The sequence below is a fragment of the Trachinotus anak genome, unplaced genomic scaffold (assembly GCF_046630095.1).
Source record: "Trachinotus anak isolate AG129_WGS33_773 ecotype Australia unplaced genomic scaffold, CSIRO_AGI_Tana_v1 ptg000009l, whole genome shotgun sequence".
Classification (NCBI taxonomy): domain Eukaryota; kingdom Metazoa; phylum Chordata; class Actinopteri; order Carangiformes; family Carangidae; genus Trachinotus; species Trachinotus anak.
The window spans coordinates 10,948,865-10,970,254 of record NW_027273860.1 but is presented as its reverse complement, the minus strand read 5'-3'; the positions used below and the strand labels follow the sequence as shown (position 1 = coordinate 10,970,254).

Below are 21,390 nucleotides of genomic sequence, written 5' to 3'. Positions count from 1 at the left end.
TTTCATAGTAGAGCACATTATATTAAAACTTTCCAGTAACTGGAAAAACTCCAATTATAAGGTCATAATGTTCCAAACTTTTCCATTGTTGTGCACTGGCTAAGACCCATGTATTCCCATTTTCAGACTTCGGGGGAGTCCGACCAGGCCAGCCGGCCAGGGGGCTGCCTGTGAGGAGTGTGTCTCTGGACATGAATGTGTCCCCCCAGCAGTCATCATTACAGTACCCCATAAGAGCCACAAGCCCATACACGCTTATGCAGCAGCAACAGCAACAAGGCATGGTGGGAAGTCATGGCATGATGGCTAACCAGGCCGGTATGGTCAACGCAGGTAGGTGTGACAGTCATGCGTTTGTAGTGACTGTTCATAATGTTATTGTCAGACTGTGTGTGTCACTAACACTGTCTCTCACTGTGCTTTGAGTAAAAAAAAAAAAAAAAAGCATGCTCTGATTTAGTAAAAGGAAAATGACCAGTCCACAGAGTGACTAACTTCTTCAGAGGTGTCGTCTCGTACAGCTTCCTGGACATCGTCAGACTTGTATTAAATTAATGGACCTCCTACACAAGATGTTTAACAGTCATTATACACTTCGGAGTAGCTACTAGAGAAGGTGTCAAACTAAAACCACTAAAATTCAATAAGAACTACATTCATTTGAACTACAGGCATAGGTGTTTGTTGACCCTTTTTTCAGGTTTGGCTCACTATCAATTGTAAATCTCTTTTAACTTTAATGTCAGGTTTTTCTGATGTGTGGTTTCTACTTCAGTCTCACAGTGGCAACACCAGTGGATGAAGCACAATAACATAATTTTTGCAAGACTGTATTCTAGGGAAAGACCTCTTTCCCCTCTATGTCACTCTCAGCCTATGATCTGTCATGTAATGGCACAGTGACTCACTTCCTGTGACAGGAAATAGTCAGGCACCTGCACTGGCAAAAGGTTTCTCTCACTGTAGCACCCACAATTTAGCAGTCCTCAAACATCCCCCAGCACCACAGTGACGGCATTCCCCTTGATATCGCACCATTGCATCATGGTGACAGAGATCACCTACTGATCTCTGAGCTGAAGCATCTCACACTGTTTCTTGTCTCCCTGTGTCTGTCTGCTCCTCTAGGACTCATGGCTCCAGGTGGTCCACGGCCGGGCATGCAGCAGCAGGAGGGCTGGGTGGGTTCAGCCTCTGCCCCTCCTCTGGGTGCGTCCGGCGCTGGGCAGCAAGGTGCCATGCAGGGCAGGATGGTACCAAACAGTGCTCCCATGAGGCCCAACAGCCAGCCAGGGCCCCGACAGATGCTCCAGTCCCCAATGATGGCCAATGGTTAGAGCATGTTTTAGCCCAGAAACACAAGTTTTACTGTTTTTTAAATGCAGAAACAAAATGGCAGAATGACAACACAGAGATTTAGGGTTGACCAGACACAATAGAGCCAGTTTCCCTAAGAATACAAGCAGTTCTAAAGCATGTTATTGTAGAAAGTAGGTGTCAGCACTTTTATGAATTCAGCTTTCATTTGTTAATCATACTCAGCTGTGGTATATGGTCCAGGGGAAGCTGGTGAGGCACAGGTGGAAAGACCTCAACTCACTTATACACAACTGTCTCTGAATTTTAAAGGTTGCCACCTTGTGGTTCATCATAGTATAGCACTCAATTTATAATATCTACTGGGAACTTGCATCCTGCCCGCTCCTGGGATTTAGAAAAATGCTGTTTCCAGTTTGCCTGTGTTTTTTTTTCTCATAATAACCAAAATTGCTGAGTTGACTATTTTGACTTAATCCATTTTGTTTTTTCCCCCTGTTTAGCCCAGCCTGACATGGATATTGGTATGGTTGGCCACCATTTCTCCCAGCAACAGGCTCCACCCAACCAGACAGCCCCATGGCCAGACAGCATGATGCCCATCGACCAGACAGCATTTGTAAACCAGAACAGGCAAGCTACTTACATGCAAATTATAATTATTTATAATGTAGAAAAACTTTCCTATCGTCATTGTACTCTGATTGCAGGTCCAAGAGTTTGCAAAGTTTTCTCACTGAGTAAATTAATCCACTTCCTGCTGTCTCCTCTCTGCCCAGGCCGGTGCACTCAGCGCCTCAGGATGACTTGTTGTGCAGTACAGGGCTCAGCTCGGGTGATGGCAGTGCAGTAGATGAGGGGGCCCTGATGTCCCAACTGTACACTGCACTAAAAGATTTTGATGGTTTGGAGGAGATTGATCGTGCCCTTGGAATCCCTGCTCTCGTAGAACAGGTGAGATCTTCACATTTCACACTGTCACACACATTTGTTGCGACTTCTTTATCATCTTTCATGCCTTTACATTATTTGATCGGTTTCTGTACCTGCCTGTTTTAGAGTCAATCCCTGGAGCCGGACCAGTTCCCTCAGGACCCCTCGATGATGTTAGACCAGAAGCCCCCCATGTACACTCAGCAATTTGGTCCCCCACCCTCCCACATGGCCCAAAGGGGCTACCCCGGTGCTCCCATGCAAGAGCCAGGCTTCCACCCCATGTCTGGCCAGATGGGTCCACGGCCAGGTTACCCCATGATGAGGATGCAAGCGCGGCCCGGACTCAGGCCCACTGCGGTCGCCCCGAACCAACCCAACACACTACGGCTGCAGCTTCAGCACCGGCTACAGTCACAGCAGGTATGCTTGCCTCTACACTGCCCTGACAATGCTGGAAGTGATGCTGTGCATTGATTGTTCACGCTTTGTGACGTAACCACTCTGTTTGATCAGCAGCTGTGTGATTGAACACACAGATGGGAGTTGTGTAATTATCCTTGAAGTTGACATTTTGGCCGATTTTCTGTGCACACAACCTCTACCTGCCACCTGTTGGTCTTTCAGTGATCTTTCAATCATGCCCGCCACGGAAAAAATGTAGCTAAATCATAAATGTAATCATTGCTATTTCATCTGTAATATCATTCAGACCCACATGTTGGTAGATTTTGTTGGTATTCTTTGACTCTTTATTAGCTGAAAGTATGCAGTATGTCTTAGAAAGCAAATGGAAATCTGCAAGAATTGGAGATTTTAAATAAATTTCAAGTCATTAAAGATGGTGTTTGTCTTAACCTCTTCTTCTGTCTCCCAGCAGAACCGTCAGCCAATGATGACTCAGATGAGTGGTGTGTCAAATGTGAACCTACCTCTTAGAGCCAGTGCTCCAAACCAGGTAGGTCACCGCTGCCATGTTTCTATGACTGTAGGTAGTGCTTTGGCTTGCAGTAAATTTAAGAATTGAATTTCATTGTTTATGTTGTAGAGGCAGAGAGTAGATATACCTGATGTAGATTTGATTTGATAACTGATATTAATCTTGCACATCATTCCCCTCTCACTTCTAGGGGACCATCAATGCTCAGATGTTGGCCCAGCGTCAGAGGGAGCTGCTGAGTAATCACCTGAGACAGAGGCAGCAGCAGCAGCAGCAGCAGCAGGTGCAGCAGGCCCAGCAGGTCCAGCAGCAAAGGAGCATGGCCATGAGGGGCCCGGGCCTCAACCTGCCCCCCAACATGGCCGCCGGAGGCATGAGTAACCCCCGGATCCCCCAGGCCAACCCCCAGCAATTCCCCTACCCGCCCAGCTACGGTACCAGTACAGGCCTGGCCTCGCCACCTCCCTCTACCAGCCCCTTCTCCTCCCCTCTCTCCCCCAGCCTGCCCTCTCTCCCCCCAAACCCTCAGCTCCACCTGCATGGCACCTCCTCCTCTTCCTCCACCTCCTCCTCCTCCTCACAGATGATGATGGGAAACACAAACATGATGGGCGGACAGTACGGGGCCGTACTCAGCCCCCAAATGCAGCACAGTGCCTTTCAGTTTCCCAACTCAGGTACTGCTCCCACACCCCAACCTACCACACACTTTACCCCACAACCTGTGTGTGTGTGTGCGCGCGTGTGTGCACCATTGTGTCTGTGTGTTGATGTGACTATAGCTGCACAGCATCACATGCTTTTTAATAGGAGCAATCATCTGATTTGTAATGTTATGCGCTGATGACTGCATTAATCAGCTGCCATTGAATGATCCAAATCATGCTGCATATTTTACTCTTCAATTTTACAACATATGAGTAGTTGTCAAAATCATTGTTCTGTGCACTGTCCAAAATGGTGTCCTGGCGATACACTCTCTCTCCACCAGAGGGCACCAAGACACAGTAATCAAAGCTTAACCCAGCATAAAGACTGACACCTGCCTCTTAAGACTGTGACCAGGCAGAACAATAATCAGGCCTGTACCTGTCAGTCTGATCCGGTAATCTGGTATAATACTCATTTGTCTAATAAAATGTTTGATTTGTCCTTCACTCCTTAATCTGATTCTGGCCCAGTGGTTCGTACAGCTCACCTAGACATTACTTCTCTTTTTCCCGTCTTTCCTAAGCCATCTCCTTATTCCTGTACTTCCGTGTTGCTTGCCTGTTCACTGCTTACGTGCATGTAGGAAATATTAACTGCCTGTTAGTAATCACACCGGAATGGACTCCATTCACATTTTGACGTTTTCCTGTCAAAATGTGTGTCCTTACGTGGCATGTTTGTGTTAATGACATGGAATGCTAACATTAACTACATTCAGTGCATTGATTTGTAGTTGAGTCTCTGCAGGTCCAGTGTGGTTGACCTCTTTTGATGCATCCACCTCAGGTATGAGCCAACAGGCAGACGGAGGCTTTGGAGGTCCCGGCACACCACAGAGCCCCCTGCTTTCTCCACGCATGGCCCACACACAGTCCCCAATGATGCAGCAAGGCCAAGGAAACGCTGCTTTTCAGGGCTCCCCTGACATGAACGGCTGGCCACAGGGCAACATGGGAGGCAACAGGTAAATATGGCTTAAAATTCTTCTTTTGTACTTTCTTTACAGACTGTTATGTTTCCATACTACATAAATGTTTTAGCTCACCTGACACACACATCTTTTTTTCCCCTTCCTTATCCCCAGTATGTTCTCACAGCAGCAGGCGTCACCACAGTTCACCCAGCAGAATAACAGCAACATGTACAATGGCAATGGTATGAACCTCAACAACGTGTCCATGGCCACCAACATGGCAACCAGCAGCATGAGCAGCATGGGCCAGATGGCCGGACAGATGAGCGTCACATCAGGGCCCTCACCCGGCTTGCCCTCCATGGGGCAAGAACAGGTAAACACTACCAGGCCAGTCCTGACTCATCAGTTCTCTAAATGCGTAAAATGAGGAATCTTTTAGATCTCCATGAAAAATTACACAAAATGTAGATACAGAGAAAACTGCTTTTCAGCCAGCACTGTTCAGCATGGCCGGGCGAAATTAAAGGTTTCCAAGTGACCCAGTAATATCCTGGGGCTGCGCCTTTACATTAGCCCCCTGTTGTAATACAAGTCAGACACTTTTAGAGTTTAAGCCTTAGAGGTTAACAAAATGGACCCCTTACAGTTTTACACAGTAATCAGGGGACCAAGAAAAACTAAAAGGTTCATTTTTCTTTCTCCCCACTCCAGGCTGCTTCTGTATGTGTTTGTCTTATCGTAAGACCCTAAGTGTTTGGGTACACTTATTGGACAGCCGTGCTAGTGAATAATTTACTCAGTAGTTTACGTAACTCCTGTAGCCAGAGTTCTGGTACTTGACTTGAACTTAGAGGACAATGATGTAATTAGCAGCAGGCACTTTAGAGCCAGACCATTTAGACTATATAGATGTTACTGTATGATGTCCAAAGGCTGGCCTGTCTGGACTGTGGACTCATCGTCTGGTTCACGTAACATGGAAAACTTGACTCCTTATGGCTGTCAAACCTGCACTCTCTCTACACATATACACAAGCACAGCAAGGTTTGACGAGTCAGACTTTCACTAGCACATAGACAGCTGACACTTCTCACTCACTAACACTCAGGTAAACATGCAAATATTTTCACTTTGTCCTCCATTTCTGGTGATTATCATTTATTCAATGTCAACCAAGTTAATCCTCCTTCTTTGTCTCCCTGGTATTGTTAGCTCAGTATGTGGAATGCACTGATGCTGTCCGTGATGCTTTTAAGTCCAATAAAGGGCCATGAATATTTAACCAAGGTGCTGCTGTTTGATTGTCTGCACTTCAGACAGTTGTAACACACCAGTATATCTGTCACTTGATTTATCCCCCTTCCAGGATTATAGAAATATATTGGCACTTAGATTATTTCAATTATTTACCGTTTGGCCATTAGTGCAGCCCTTTGTGATTTACTGGCTTGTTTTAGGCTTGATGGAGTTTTCTCAGATGGTTTCTAATTGTTTATAATCTTTTGCACAAGCGGCTGATTTACTCCAGATAAGTTCAAGTTCTGCAAGTTCAAGTTGACCAATCACCTGTGCTGTTGAATTGTGTATTTATGAAATGCTCTGCAGATTGTGAATTGATATGTGTGATCTCTCTGCAGAAGTACTGTTGACCCTCATGGAGTTCTTAACCTGAACCTCAGTGATCAGCTGGTGCAAGGAGCACGTCGGCCCTTTAAAAATTGTACAAACATGTAAACCAACCGACGGCCCCTTGAACCAGCCAGGCCATGCCCTGACCCCGTCTCCCCAGCCCAAATTTGCCGTCTGTCCCCGCATGGGCCTCTTCAGCGGCCCCGGAGGAGCCCGGCCACGAACAGACACAGGAGTGTGAAGAGGGCTGGGGAGGGATCGTGGATCTCTGTCCAACATGCCTATCCCTCCTGGAGGAGAGCCTCGTGATGAGCCAGTTTGTCTGCCTGTCCAGCTGCATTCACCGTAGTGTGACTTACTGTAGGCCTCCTGGTGGGGGACGCTGACTTATGGGGGCAGCAGTGGGTGGGATCCCTCGTTCTGATGAATGTATTCCTCTCAGTGGACAGCGGCCATTTACAATCTCATCTCAAAAATGATGTACACTGATTTTTTTTTTTTTTTTTTTTTTTCTTTCCTTTTATGTCCTACTTTTCTCACATTTGTGACATTTCCACATAGTTCCAAAATGGCAGCAAAGACTCCAAGTTATGTTCACAATTATGGATGGAGCTCAAACACTTAGCCGGTTTTGCCTTTTTGCTGTTCTTTATTTTATTATTATTATTTTAGTTTGTTTTTTTTCTTCCTGTGAGAAATACAATGTAGATTGAAGATATATGGTTGAAAAACTGATCTTGAAAAACACTGCAGAAGAATGGTTTGAGTGGAATGATGATTTGTATGATTAGACTAATTTAGTCAAGAGGTTTCTATAGTGTATTAAATTAAGTTTTATTTTTCTGTATAGATTCATTTTAATTATTGTAGATGATTCTTTATCCTAGTAGCACCAAGAAAAAATATTTCTAAAAAAGTGAAAGAGGCACTTTTTTTTATAATTTTAACTGTAATGGTTGTATTCTTTCTGAGAAGATTCTTCTGTTAACCTGAATAATGGATTATACTTTGGTCCTGTAGTTTCAGAAGAAGATGTCAAAGTCAAATATGGTTTAAAAATGAATTACAGAGATTGTACATACCAATAAGTAAAACGTTTTCTTTCCTATTTATTTTATTCCTTATGGTTTTGGTTCCCCCTGTCTGGTCACAGCTGCCTCTTGAAACAGAGCAGTTTTTTTTTTTTTGTTTTTCTGTTATTTTTTTTTCTCCATTTTTTTGTTTTGTTTATGGGAAGTGGAGTGGGAGCCTTCGTGTTCTGATGTTCTGGTACGATGCAGACAGGGGTGGGAAGTAGGGAAGGGTTGTAAGGGGGTGTGCTGTGTATACAGTGTACAGATTATCGCTTGCTTCTCTGCCTTTAGCATAGAACACAAAAAAGAAAAAAAGAAAAAAAACAACAGGACAAATTCAACACAGCCATACAATAACTCAAAAAAATAACAGAAGTGTGCTTTCTATGTTGTCTGGAGTGAAAAATGCTTCATACAAGCTGCTAGGTGCAAACTGTTCTGGTGTGATGTAAACGAGCAATAACGATTACTTGAGAATCTCTTGGGGTTTTTTTGTGTTTTTGTTTTTGTAATTTTTGTACAGTTTCCTGAAGAAAAAGGACACATTTTTGCTCCATGTTTGGATGCAGTATTAAACACAGTTTTTTATTGCAGTTTGTACCAAGAAAGTCTACATCCACACACAGCGTTCCTATTAGATTATGCAGCATTGGCTGAGGCCTGGAGAGGGAGGTAGTTTGTGATCCCCCTGTTGACACATGCCCTCTCTGCCTCCAGCCATTCTTCTATAGCAGAGGTCAGAGTTAAGACTGCACGGTTCATGAGACCTGCTCTGACAGACACTTAGCCATATTTTATGACCTCAGGCAGTTAGTTCAACTATAAAGTGTTCAGTAATGACATGCTATTCTTGTGCCCCAGTAGGGGTTTGGTTTGACCTTCACAAGATCTAGAGCAAGTCATCTTCTCTAACCTCAAAAGTACATTTTCCTCAAAGAAACAAAACTTTTTATATCAACTATTTAAACCAGGACAGACTTGGAGCAAAGCCAAATAATCCTCAACTGTCAATTGGATTTCTGAATTCTACCAGCTTTTATTTTCATAGTGAGAGACGACCTGTTGGTTAGCATGCTTTGAGGCCCACAGAAAACAAGAAATCTACGATGATGTCACTTAACAGGGTCTAATATAATTGTTGCAGCATAAAACAGGAAAAGAATCATTCTGAATGTATTGTCATTAAAGGCCTTAGGATGTGACTGACGGTGTTTCCTGTCCACATGTTGACAACATGGTGTTGTACAGTTACACCATGCATTTCTCAGTACTTGCGGTGGAAGTTACCCTTTGTTGCTTCTTTTAAAAAATTAAGTTCTATACAAAATTTGAAGCTGTAGCAAGTCAACTTTGGGACAAAGGAAGTCTGCATCAGTGTTTTGGTTGTCATCATTGCAGATGTCATGCAGTTGTTTTGCTGTAGGCCTACAGGAGACCACACTTCTTTGGTAAATGCTGTTTTGATTGTAAAATACAGTCGTGCAGATCAAGCCTTTTTGAGCCATTTTAAAGAATGATTCAGAGCCCTTGCAAATTTCCAAAGATTGTCAAGATTTTGAAGACTTAAAGCCATGTGGTAGCAATGCATTTTTTAGCATTTATAATGAGGACAGGTGCAAAGAAATGATTTTGCCCCTTACAAATATCCAGGCTTTGGACCCACTAAACAAAATATTTTTTCTCTTTAACTTATGGTTTTGAAGAACTTTAAATGCCCTTTTGTATTGTCTGCCAATTTCTTAGAGCTAAGATGCAACCTTGAAATGCTAAAAACCCTAGCATAATGCCTTAGATTTCGTCCGTTCTCGTTGTTGTACATTACACCGCTGTCTGTATAAATTTGTATAATGACTTGTGTACAATATTGAATGGGTGCATCATTGTTCAACTCTTCTCAGTTACTGGAGACTCGGTCACAGTTGGACTGTCCCTCATCATTGCACCTCTGTTCTGTGTTGGGTTGAAGCTGACTCTGTTATTTCATTTCCCCCTCACTGTTTGTATGGAAAAGATGATACATAGGGATATTGAAGCAATATGTAATATACTATATGGACTTTCTGAAGAAAGCTTACTGTTGTTTTCCCGAGATATTTTTTTTTCTGCATTGTTCACAGGAATCACACTGTACACCCGCATCCACCTTTGTACCCCTTAGTGTGTGAGCGTTTTATGCAAAATTAGATATACAAGAGAAGTTAAAACCACAGTTATGCAAGTTGTGAACTAATATGGCTTCGCTGATGCTATTTGCCTTGTAAATAAAGAATTCTGTTATTGCAATATTTAATCAAGTGACTCTTATTTCAGGTGACTGAAGGTGAAAAGAGAAGGAGGTTTGAGCTTGGAAAATCATTTAAGAATTCAAGGTACCTTTCATTGTGTTTTCCGATGTATAGGCTGCTATAAAAATGCAAGAAGAAGCAACGTGTTTAGCTTAATTGACCAAGATGTCTAGAAAGAACCAGAAAAAGTGTCACCGTCACTTTTTAATGAATTTACCTATCGACAAACTAAATTTAAAAAAGAATCCCTATTTAGATAATAAACATTTAACTTTGATAATTGTTTATTTTTTTAGATAATGAATTTTAAATTACATAAAATTATTACCTTAGTCGAAAATCCTAATAAATTTCTTTAGAAATAAATGTATGGAGCCTTATAGTTTCGGGCGCAGCTACATTTCACAATATTTCAATGAAGCGTTTTAAATAGGCTATGTGAAGCCGTGGAGGCCTTTTTTTTTTTTTTTTTTTTTTTTTTTTTTTTTTTTTTTTGATGTTTACGGTATTTTATATTTGGCCTAAGCTAATTTTCAATACCCGTTGCGTAGAAGAGCCTCAATACAAACGGCACATTTAAAACTACAAGAAAACACAGAAAAACAGTCAATAAGAAGAAGTATACAAAATGGCACAAAAAAAACACAACAAATGATCGAATAAAATTAAATCGTTGCAAAACCCAAAGGCTAGAACCTAATGTGCGGTGTGAACCACACCAAAGCGCTGCCAGAAGGCTCGTTTCAGTTTTATTCGTTTTCCCAATGAAGTTTGGAGCAGAGTGAGAAAGATGTAGATGTTTGGACTCCTCCTAATTCAGCACATCCAAGTTTTAAAAAAAAAAAAAAAAAAAAAAAAAAAAACCTCTCTGTACGCCACTGGGGGTCCCTCGGATAAAATCTTATCAGGTGTAATGGGGTGTGTGAGGGGGGGGGGGGGGGTGTTTGGGGGACCTCTCTTTGTGGCGGAGAGAACAGGCTGGTGTGGAGAAGTTAGCGGGGTGGGTTGTCCTAGAGAAAACGTGTTCCCGTGGGGGCTTTGAGATGCATGAGGTTGAGCGGCTTCCCGGGCCAATAGGAAGAAGGTGCTGGGAAGCATCTCCAGCAGACGCGACTGTGTCCGGTGGAGATGCCCTCAGATGACCACAGGCAGCACATCCGCGCTCTGAAGGTGCAGAACTGGGAGATTTGGCTCTAATCTCACTCGCTGAAGCCTGCGGACATGACAGGGACGACTTCGTTTTGAATCATCTCCCTGCCATTTACAGAGGTAAGCAAACCTCGCACTGGAAGCCTCACAGAAAAACAGCCTTTGTGTATGTTTCTGTAAGAAATTCACCCACTGGATTAATGTGACTCATTCTTCAGTGTAATTGGCCTAAGTGTATGTGTCTTTATAATATCTATAGGGTTCACATTGTATAGTGTGTTTTCATGTTTAAATGATACAGCCACTCCAGTTTTTATTTCTTTTATATAAATCTTCCTCCAACAATTGCCCTGATGTTGTTTTTTTTTTTTTTTTTTTTTAATGATTGTACGGTAATTGTAAGGTCCATTAAAAGCTTCATTAATGTTGACCTCTGCTCCAGCCGACTCTTCTTTAACTGGTGTCACGACCCTGATTTGTCTCTCTATTTGCTGGATGACTGGTGAGCTGCTCCTAAAAAAAACGCGCTGCGTGTCCCCGCCGCTGATGAGCATTGGATGTGTCCGCTGTGTGTCCTCTCAGCTGGAAATATTGCAAAATCGGCTTTCCAGTTTCACCGCCAATTGCTTTTTCTTCAGGTTCTGTTCAATATTGGCCCCAAAGTTCTCATCTGCGGCAGTCCGCATTTTTAAAGGTGTGATTTTCATTGTAGAGCAGAAGATTTTCCTTTTTCACTCAGGGTAAGTGTTAGATCAAATTAAAAATATATATTGTAATCCTCATAACCAGACAATCTGTGTCTGCCGTCCAGCAGTCACTTAACAGCCGATGATTCTTTGTGGCATTTTAGAGCCCTATTTCCTATAGGAATTCGCAGTTTTCATGAAGTAGTCTGTTTGAATTGTGGTGATCCAATCAAAGTTTACATTTCATTAGCTCTGTTTTTAAAGATGGGGAGTTATACTTGTTGAAGGACTGAAGTATTCATGTGTGGTCAGCCTCTTTTGATGTCATGTTTCCTTTTTTAGTTTACTGACATTAAACTTTTATAACTCAGCCCCACTTTCTTCCCCACCCCCCCTCTTCTCCACTGAAGGATACTCCACCGTCTTCATTACACCTCTGCTCCACCTCTGTGCTGTCATGTCGGTGTCCCTGTCCAGCATCCCTGTTGTGCTGAGGGACAAGAGCTACCAAGCCAGCATGCTGAAGGGCGGTCCCGCCCGGGGCTTCTACCATGCTCCTCTCCCTGGCTCCCATCACTTCGTGGATTTCTTCCCGCAGACGCACAGCCTCCTCCATCCGCTCAAGTCCCTCGGCCGTCTTGTGTCTGACACCCAGGCGTCCCTCCCGCTCGGCCTGCACGGCGGAGCCCCTTCGTTCTTCGGCCAGGGCGGCCACCACGCCTCGGCCTCCGGCATCCCCTACCTGAGCCAGATGTTGCCCGGACTCCCTCTGTTCTCCAAACCGGAGGAGCTGGCCGCTGTGGTGACCGAGCACGCCGCCGGCCCGCTGTCCTCAGACTTCAGCAGCCCGTCCAGCGAACGGTCCTCCACCGCCTCCTCCTCCTCCGCCACCTCACCACCCAAGGAGGGCTTGCTGCGGCTCCGGGCGGCGGACCTGTCACCGGACAAAACACGCACACCTTATAACTTCAGCGAGGACGACTTGTTCATGGTGCTCTATGGTTATTCAGGCAGCCACGATCGGAGCGTGGGTCACGCTATATCAGGAGTGGCCCTGCCCGAAAACTCAGGTGAGACTGGATGCTCATTTAGTTTCATGCAAAAATATATAACTGCATTTTTTTTTTTTTTTTTTAGTCACAGTTTCATTTGTGTCTTAATTTAATTTCCATAAATATAAAAAAAACACATCTTTTTGGTCAAATGTAGTCTATCAGTATTATCGAATAATAATATTCAGTCAGCCATCTGTAACTTCTTTACTCATTTGTGATTTTTTTTTTTTTTTTGCTTTAGTTTCTGACGCTCACATTCTCCCACTGGACAAAGAATCACTGGATCTACCACAGGGTATGTACAAAACTGCACAGCTCACATTTAACCGTGGGCTCGTTTGCTTGTTGAACTGCGGAAGTTGGACGCTGCTTTGCCTCCGTGTTGCAGGTTTGACCATCCTGCAGGCAGCTTGGGGAAACACGGCCCACTGTGGGGTTTTCACAGACAAGAGCAGTATCTCTAAAGGGACGCGCTTCGGACCTTTCCAGGGAAAACTAGTCAACACCAGCGAGATGAAGACGTACGATGACAACACCTTGATGTGGGAGGTGCGTGTTGAATTCGTTTCTAAAGCCCCGATCCTATCTAAAAAAAAAATAAAAAAAAACATCCTGTTTCCACTCTCCTCTTATGATTGAACTCCCTCTCGCCCTGCAGGTGTTTGAGAACGGCCGCTTGAGTCACTTCGTGGACGGCAGAGGAGGATCAGGGAACTGGATGTCCCTGGTGAAGTGCGCTCGTTTCCCGGAGGAGCAGAACCTGATTGCTGTGCAGGTCCAGGGTCAGATCTTCTATGAGGCCTGCAAGGAGATCAGGCCAGGCCAGGAGCTGCTGGTGTGGTATGGAGACTGCTACATGCAGTTCCTCGGCATCCCGCTTACCCTGAAAGACCCCACAGAGGACAGCACCGCGGTTCCTCCCACTGAAGGTCAGACTTTAAAAATAAAGCAGCTCCCGCTTGCTTTATCTTACCACCATTACTAAATCTACGTTCTCCCCAGATACTGGAGAGGGCTTCAAGTGTGACAGATGTGGGAAGGTGTTCGCATACAAATACTACAGAGACAAACACCTGAAGTACACACGCTGCGTGGACCGGGGCGACAGAAAGTTCCCCTGCCACCTCTGCAACAGATCTTTCGAGAAGAGAGACAGGTTGAGGATCCACATCTTACACGTCCACGAGAAGCACAGGCCTCACAAGGTGTGTACGTCCACTGGGCTCACCGTGGGGTAAACACACGGCATTGCCATTACGTCATCCCGTCACGCAGTGGGGTCGAGAGGTTCAGGCAAAAGTTTGCGTGGTGCTGAAAGAACAGCTCCCCCGCAGCGTCACTTACAGCCGGGCACTTCAGGTTTTTATTATAGGCCTCGGTGAAAGGTAAATTAGGCCTGTGGCTGCTGTCAGGCCTCTATTTGATGGTTACCACGTAGCTTTATAGACCAAATTATTTATTTAAAAAAAAAAAAAACAACTTTATTTCCCTTCAGAAACCAATTATTATAGCCTACATGACACTCTTATTTTTAAATTCAAACAGGACAAAAACAAGTGTTAACTTCGGATTAAATTCCTCCACTGAAATGTTTTGCTTAAGTTAGTTTATCTACCAGAATATTTCTTCAAGAAGAAATGATGACGAATGATTCAATGAAAAGATGACATGCACTCATGCTGACCTGTCTGCTCCGCAGTGCTCTGTGTGTGGGAAGAGTTTCTCCCAGTCCTCCAGTCTCAACAAACACATGCGTGTGCACTCAGGAGAAAGGCCCTACAAATGCGTCTATTGCAATAAGGTAAGAGGCTTTTATTTCCCCTTTCCCAGAGCAGTGTTCATGCACTGGCCTCTGCTGTTAACAGCGTTTATAAAACCTGGGAAAATGCATGGTATTTAAGAGCACAAGAAACACATTTAAGGGGAATTTTCATCAATAGACTCCGGGTGTATAAGCGCACGACCCGCAGGCCTCCTCCCCGGCCCTCCTCACCTCTCCCCGCCGCGCCTGTGCCTCGGTATTCCGGGTCCACTGCCGTCCCCCTCGACGGGCCACGCTCCGCGGAGACACTTACACGCTAATCACCGCCAGATGTACACCCACGCTTTTGTCTGTGGAGATTATACTTTTAATTTACGACCCTGGAATGAGCAGAAGTTTTTTTTTGTTCTTTGTTCTTGATATCCTCCCCCTTTTCTTTTTTTCTTTTAATGCACCAGAAGAAGGTTTTTGTTTAACCTAATCCCCTTTCTCCTTTTCTGGGACACTTCAACGAGGAGACCAGCGCTTCATAGAAATCCAAATAAGAAAACCAAAATTCCTCAAAATGTCCTTTTTTTTTTTTTTTTTTTTTTTCAATAACCTACAAATGTCGTCAGATGAGTGCATTAAATGGCGAAATGCTGCTAATAATGCCATCTTTAATGAGCCAAATTAAAGAGAAACACAAATAGGCACAAAGTGAGGCACAAAAAAAAAAAAAAAAAAAAAAACTTTACCTGCTTTCTGGCCTTTGAAAAATCCTGCCATCATCATCGATAGCTTGCTAAAAATGCACATTCAATAACGAAGGAAATATCACAGTCTACTCACCAGGGGTTTGAATTCCCTCTTTTCCAGGCCTTCACGGCCTCCAGTATTCTGCGCACACACATCCGCCAGCACTCCGGGGAGCGGCCCTTCAAGTGCAAGCACTGCGGGAAGGCCTTCGCCTCCCACGCCGCCCATGACAGCCACGTCCGGCGGACCCACGCCAGAGACAAGCCTCACTCCTGCGACCTGTGCGGAGCTTCTTTCCAGGAAGAACAGGAGCTTAAATACCACATGAAAAGTCACAAAAGTAAGAAATCATTTTTAAGTGGGTGTTAGAAGCAGAGCAGTCCTATCCCTCTTAAGTTCAGACTCGCCTCAGTCTCTTTTCCCTCTTTTTTATGTTGTGGGTTGAATGCGAAGTTGGTTGTTTAAGGTGATATAAGAAACACAACAAAAAAAAAAGAATGCAAAAAGAAAAGAGTGCACGTAATTTAAACAAAAAGTTAAGAAAAATACGTTTCAGAATAATCTGTTCCCATCATAAGGTTAATTCGTAACAAACGCCTTAAATGTAGAAAATGTGTTTTACTGTAACGGCAGATGTCAATAATAAAAGTGCAGTTGGTTACAGGTTATAATGCTGTTTTTATATTTTCGAAAGAATAAATAGTTATGTGCCTTTTATGTATTGCGATTTTATTTATTTTTTATTTATTGCGCTATTTTTTATATCCGCAGACAGACAAATGTTGGACAACACAGTTCTTCCGTCTTCTCCGGGGACCGGATTACAGGAGGACACCGTGATTCCAATGAAGGACAATCCAACAGTGCAGACAAAAGCCGGACAAAACTTTCCTTACACTGGGTTAACCCTTTTAAATCAGGAATATCGGCCCTGGAACTAGTCTATTTGAGCTAAACTACGCTCAGTAAATCCTGAAAAAGAAAATCCTGTGTAACATTTTAGAGGGTTTTAGACAATATAAATATCAAGGAAGACTAAATCTATACAGGACCATTGTGGTAATACCATGAGAGATAGATAAGCAAGGCCTACCATAAAGTAGGAGCTGTAGGTTTTCTTTAAGTAAATGCTGCTAAAGACAAAAAATGTTGTTCTATAATAGGCCTGTTTAAATAGGCTCTTAATAATTTAAATCGTTGGCAAAAATGTGTCTAAATCTATTTATATGTTAAAATATGTTGTGTGTTGTTTTGTGGCTTAAAGCTTTCAATCTGCAATGGTTTTGTGAGCTCAGTGTGATGACATGATAATAATAATAACATTATTATTATTATTATTATTATAATTACACATTGGATTTTCTTGCATCAATTAAGCTTGAAAAGCAAAGCTGTTTTTATCATTGTAGATTTGAGCATATTTGTGTATAAAATAAATGTTAAGTGCTGTCCTAATTTATAATGTATGATAATATTTTTTACTGTAATGTAAGGCTGAAAAAGCAAGCAATCAAGAGTGTCTTTATTTGTTCTCTATGAGCATTTGCTTTTTATGATTAACAAATAAAAGAATCAGGGCATGGAAACAACATTGCTGGTCTTGGTTTATGTCTGAATTGAGCAGCTTTACCTTTATAATCACAACTGAGAAAAAACAAATCGGTTAAAGCCTAAATAATACCATACAAACTTTTGCATGAGCTTAGGTTGCATGAGTGTATTTTTAATAAATTTAATTTTATGTTTGAGAGAAAACCTGATTTTTTCAGAAATGTTCCATTATGTTGTTATATTGTTCTAGTTATTCAAATTATGCGCCATGGATGGTATCTGTGTTAACATTTGGTACATTTGGACAGTTGCATCATGGTGTGTGTGCATGTTTGTGTGTGTTGTCGGCATGGGCAGTGGTCCATTTTTCATCAGTGCACCAGTCATCAGTCAGTGCATATGTCCCCACTGTCTGGTGTGTTTTAGCTATGTGATGAATGGGAGGCTGGATGCTCACAGTAAAAATGAACAAACCCCACTGGACCAAATGAATGACAATAGATTGCAGCAGTAAGGTGGTCTATTGCTCCAGGCACAAAGAAGATCACCATGACTGACATCTGCCCTCACTCTGTCACCAACTGGCCCACATGTTCTCCTGAGATCAGATAGATAGATAGATAGATAGATAGATAGATAGATAGATAGATAGATAGATAGATAGATAGATAGATAGATGTGTCAGGGTTGATTTGAGGAAAGCATAAATTAGTACTATGGTGGTGGCAGCAGCATGGGGTCTGACAAATGACACAGTGTCCAGCCTTTGTTTTAGTGCTCTGTTATGTCACCTTTAACCTCTGGGTCAACATACTTCACAATAAGGACATGTAGTCTGACATAACATCGCTCCAACTGTGTTTAGTGTTACAACACACAGTCAAGCAGTGGGAGAAGAGAAATAAAGCAAAAAAGATGAGAAAAACCAGAGATTGAAAAAGTGATTTTTTTTTTTCTTTTTTACAATAATGCATAAAGGAGAAAAACATTTTTTCAGCTTACATGATATACTGTAAATCTGACATCTTGTTTCCCACCAGATCATAATAATAAAGGGCTACAGTTTAGACTTTATGCTTTTCTTTCTGGGCTGTCTGCGAGGTGAAGAGCAGTAAAATCAGTACCACTCTATCCAGCCTGTGTGTTTATTTTCTATAACGGATGGACAGCAGACTTCAGGGTCAGGGGTCAGCTCCTCACTGAATGTTTAACAGCCTCCCTCTCCCTTTAAATAGCCAAAATATGGATGCTTGAACAAGTGTAGATCAACCTTCATTGGACCTGCCCCTCCCATGTATACAACCCCCGAGCCTCCATGAGGGGGCCTGCTGTGAAAAGGGAGGATACTCCCCTTTGTGGTCCTCCAGGAGCAGAGGGGTGGAGGAGAAGGATGGGACAAGAAACAAAAAAGACAAAAAGAAAGACAGAAGGAGAAAAAAGAGAATGAGCTGCCAGAGCAGAAATACTGAGATTGTTAGCGAGCTGTGCTAAAAGACTGGTTTTATTAGCACCTCTCTGATTGGCTGATTAAGGACTCGACCCTCCACCAAGCAAGACTTTGTATCTAGGTTGTTTATACGGATTGATTTCACACTTAACCTCATGGCAAGTTAACAGCCCCTCTGGGGGACTATCCATCAGATTAATCTCTGTATTAATGTGATATTAATGATAGGAGCAGTGGGGTTTTATGGCTGCGGTTTTCTGAGGTAAATCCCCTCTGAACCTGAAGCAAAAGGCCATTACTCTCTCCAAAACTATGTATGATGAACACTCAAACCCATCTCGTAAACGTGTCCGCGACTGAATTCAGTGTTGTGATTAAAATGATAATGTTTATTGGTATAAAGAAGAGATTGCTTGTTGCAGGGACATGCTGACATCTGAGGCCAGCTCTGAGCTTCATGCTTGAAAAGTGCTCTTCTCTTCTCTTCTCTTCTCTTCTCTTCTCTTCTCTTCTCTTCCTCTCAGTCTGCTAAGCTAGTGGAGTTGAGTGGTCAAATGCTGTGATGTATTAGCTTCTATTGATTGCCTAATAGCTGTCAGTGTAGTGTAGTGTGGCATGTGTGTGTGTGTGTGTGTGTAGTCTGGCTGATGTTGAGGCCTCAGACTCTCATCTGAGTGGACTCATAAACTACAACCACACCAGCTCTTTGTCAATCTGTGCCTCTGTCTGCCTCAGACCACATGAAAACTCAGTGATAACCAAGATGAAGGAGATTTCTGAAACTTGTTACTTTTTGCTTTGATGTTATTTTCATAATGGAATGATCTTCCCTTTCTCTGCATTCAGGTCTGAGATTGGAGCCAAACCCAACCACTTTATTAATTAGTAGTGATGATACCTTTTCTCTCTATGCAAGACCAAGATGAACAGTTATTTTTGTGGGATATTATAGTTTTCTCTTCCATCTGTTTGTTATAATGGTGACTACAGATGATCTTAAATGCACCCAAAGGTTAGCCACTTTGATATCTAACTTTAAAACTCTGAGTTGCTTCTTTGTTTCAAAGGCGCTATACAAAAATAATCACCATGTGTTGCTTCCTTTGGATTGTATTTCAGATTTTATGTGCAGTTTTAGTAGGCATGAGTGCCTTTGAAGAAACAAAGTTAAGTGATTTTGTTTCAATGGATCCTCTGAACTGTGCCCCTCCTGTTCCCTCAGTCAGGAGATGAGCTGGATCAGCTTGTGTCCTGCCATTCATGCCTCAGGTTGGAGCTGTTATTATCAGCCCAGCGATTTCCACTGGGACAGTGGACAGTGTAGCAGGAGACACACAGAGAGGCTCAGCAGCCTGCATGCTACTGACTGGATGAAAGGCAGATCAAACACTGTCTGCAAAGCCTCTCCATATTGCTGCCCAGCACTGTGTGTGTGTGTGTGTGTGTGTGTTCTAGGTGGGATGAGGAGGGCAGATGGCCTTATCCTTTTCTGTGGGGGCTGGTGTGAGGTTCCACTGTGGTCCCATGGGGCAGCATATTTTGGCCTACCGCCCCCCAACACACACACACACACACACACACACACTCCTCTATGACACCCATCAACCCCTAAACCAACCCGTCACAAAATCTACTGTATACCTGAGCTTTAAGACTCATGGGATCTATCTATCTATCTATATATATATATATATCTGTGGTTGTAAGAGAACTTAAACTGTTTGAACTATTTAACCCCTCATGGACTGCAGGGCTCTTCTTTAAGGCCAATTCATATGCAACTATGCTGAAAGGGGTAAAAATGCTTGTAGGTTAACATCTGGCATTGTCATTCGGGACGTTAGAAAGTGTTATAAGGTTCCTCTCCCCATGCTTCACGCTTTACAATAGTTCTCAGTGTGCTATTTGTGTGCCTTTATGCGCAAGGCCATTGTATGTACCCAACTGTTATTCCTGTGGGTGATGAAGCTAGCAATAGGGCAGCGAGGAGAGGAGCTACTGTTACAGTACTCACCCCCCCCCCACCCACCCACCCCCCCCAACATGTGCACACTCTCTCACACACTTCTGCATCTGCATCCTTTCCCTCTCCTTCTCTGGCTGTGTGTTGGTGTGAGTATGTTTCTTCATAAATTGCCTGAAATGATGGCTCGGTTCCCTCTTTCCAACAAAAACACACGCAAGTGCTGCACATGTGAGGCTCTGATAGACTGCGAGCGTGTAATTGAATTGTGACAGTTACCTCATGTTGTTCGGCTGCTCTTGTTGTGCCAGGGTCTATTCTCAGGCGAATGTTTCACTCGGTGGGGTAGTGGTGTTGAAAGGCCCGGGGATGTCTCAAACTGATACTTTAGGACAGTGGGACCACATGCTGGTGCTTTCTGCATGAATCCACTGAAATCTTTACATTCAGACATCTCAGATCTATTTCTCATACAGTTTTCTGCAAGCAGCTGCAAATGATTCATAGTTTGGGTTTTCACTGATGAGAGGGGATTTAAATGTTAAAAAGCCCAAGAATGTGTACTTTCTCCTGGCAAAAAAAAAGGACTGCATGTGTTGTCCCTGAGGGAAGGATTTACAACATATGGACACTGTACTCCAGCCACATGCGCATCCATGCACGGGCAAGATGACCTCCCTGCCTCTAAAGATGTTTGCTGTTAGTCCAACTAATCCTAACTAAGCTGTCCATTTAGATGAACACTTAGAAGGCAGTGCTCATGTATGGCAGCCATCGACCCTTCACCATCCTGTCAAATAGAGATGTTTGCCTTCTCCCTGTTACTGTCGGAGAGGAGGAGGCAAGGGGGATACGGAGTGTTGTTTAAGACAGGAGAAGACAAAACCAGTCAGAAAGAATCTTAGCCCGTATACTATATGTTTGTAAGTGCGTTATGCCAAGAGAGATGGTAGTGGGAGATTTTAAACCTCTTGTAGTGGATTAGCTAATGAGCACTGCGGTCCTCTCCTTACCTTCCTCATTCCCTTCATCTCCTCTTCATGGAGAATGCACAGTCACCAGCCACACAGGAAAGCTGATGATTGATTCCCCACGGACCATCAATGAGAGTACAAGAGCGATCCACACAGTGTACCCTGCAAACCAAGCCTTCATACACACGTCCTCACTCACACATGCACGGGCAGATCGTGTCGCATGCATGCAAACGAGTAAATGCACAAAAATCTGCACA

The 21,390-nt window shown here is 43.3% G+C and overlaps 2 protein-coding genes across 10 annotated transcripts in view; both read left to right on the top strand.

The window, feature by feature from the left end:
- Positions 1 to 9,810, top strand: part of ncoa2 (nuclear receptor coactivator 2) — a 56,054-nt gene extending 46,244 nt beyond the window's left edge. For 6 of the 9 annotated variants that reach the window (XM_071485285.1, XM_071485289.1, XM_071485288.1 and 3 more), the window contains 10 exons: positions 127 to 333; positions 1,129 to 1,332; positions 1,821 to 1,950; positions 2,097 to 2,271; positions 2,377 to 2,673; positions 3,128 to 3,208; positions 3,381 to 3,867; positions 4,688 to 4,865; positions 4,986 to 5,190; positions 6,456 to 9,810. In XM_071485285.1, coding sequence (XP_071341386.1) covers positions 127 to 333; positions 1,129 to 1,332; positions 1,821 to 1,950; positions 2,097 to 2,271; positions 2,377 to 2,673; positions 3,128 to 3,208; positions 3,381 to 3,867; positions 4,688 to 4,865; positions 4,986 to 5,190; positions 6,456 to 6,467 — 1,976 coding nt within the window. In that variant the 3' untranslated portion in view covers positions 6,468 to 9,810. The remainder of the gene's footprint in view (positions 1 to 126; positions 334 to 1,128; positions 1,333 to 1,820; positions 1,951 to 2,096; positions 2,272 to 2,376; positions 2,674 to 3,127; positions 3,209 to 3,380; positions 3,868 to 4,687; positions 4,866 to 4,985; positions 5,191 to 6,455) is intronic. The other 3 variants (XM_071485291.1, XM_071485292.1, XM_071485290.1) reach the window with 3 other exon arrangements.
- A 2,250-nt stretch (positions 9,811 to 12,060) lies between these two features.
- On the top strand, positions 12,061 to 16,742 carry prdm14 (PR domain containing 14). Its single transcript, XM_071485902.1, has 7 exons — positions 12,061 to 12,710; positions 12,937 to 13,244; positions 13,354 to 13,624; positions 13,698 to 13,900; positions 14,395 to 14,496; positions 15,316 to 15,535; positions 15,967 to 16,742. The coding sequence occupies exons 1-7, from the start codon at positions 12,098 to 12,100 to the stop codon at positions 16,134 to 16,136; spliced, it is 1,887 nt and encodes a 628-aa protein (XP_071342003.1). The 5' UTR covers positions 12,061 to 12,097; the 3' UTR covers positions 16,137 to 16,742.
- The last annotated feature ends 4,648 nt before the right edge of the window (positions 16,743 to 21,390 follow it).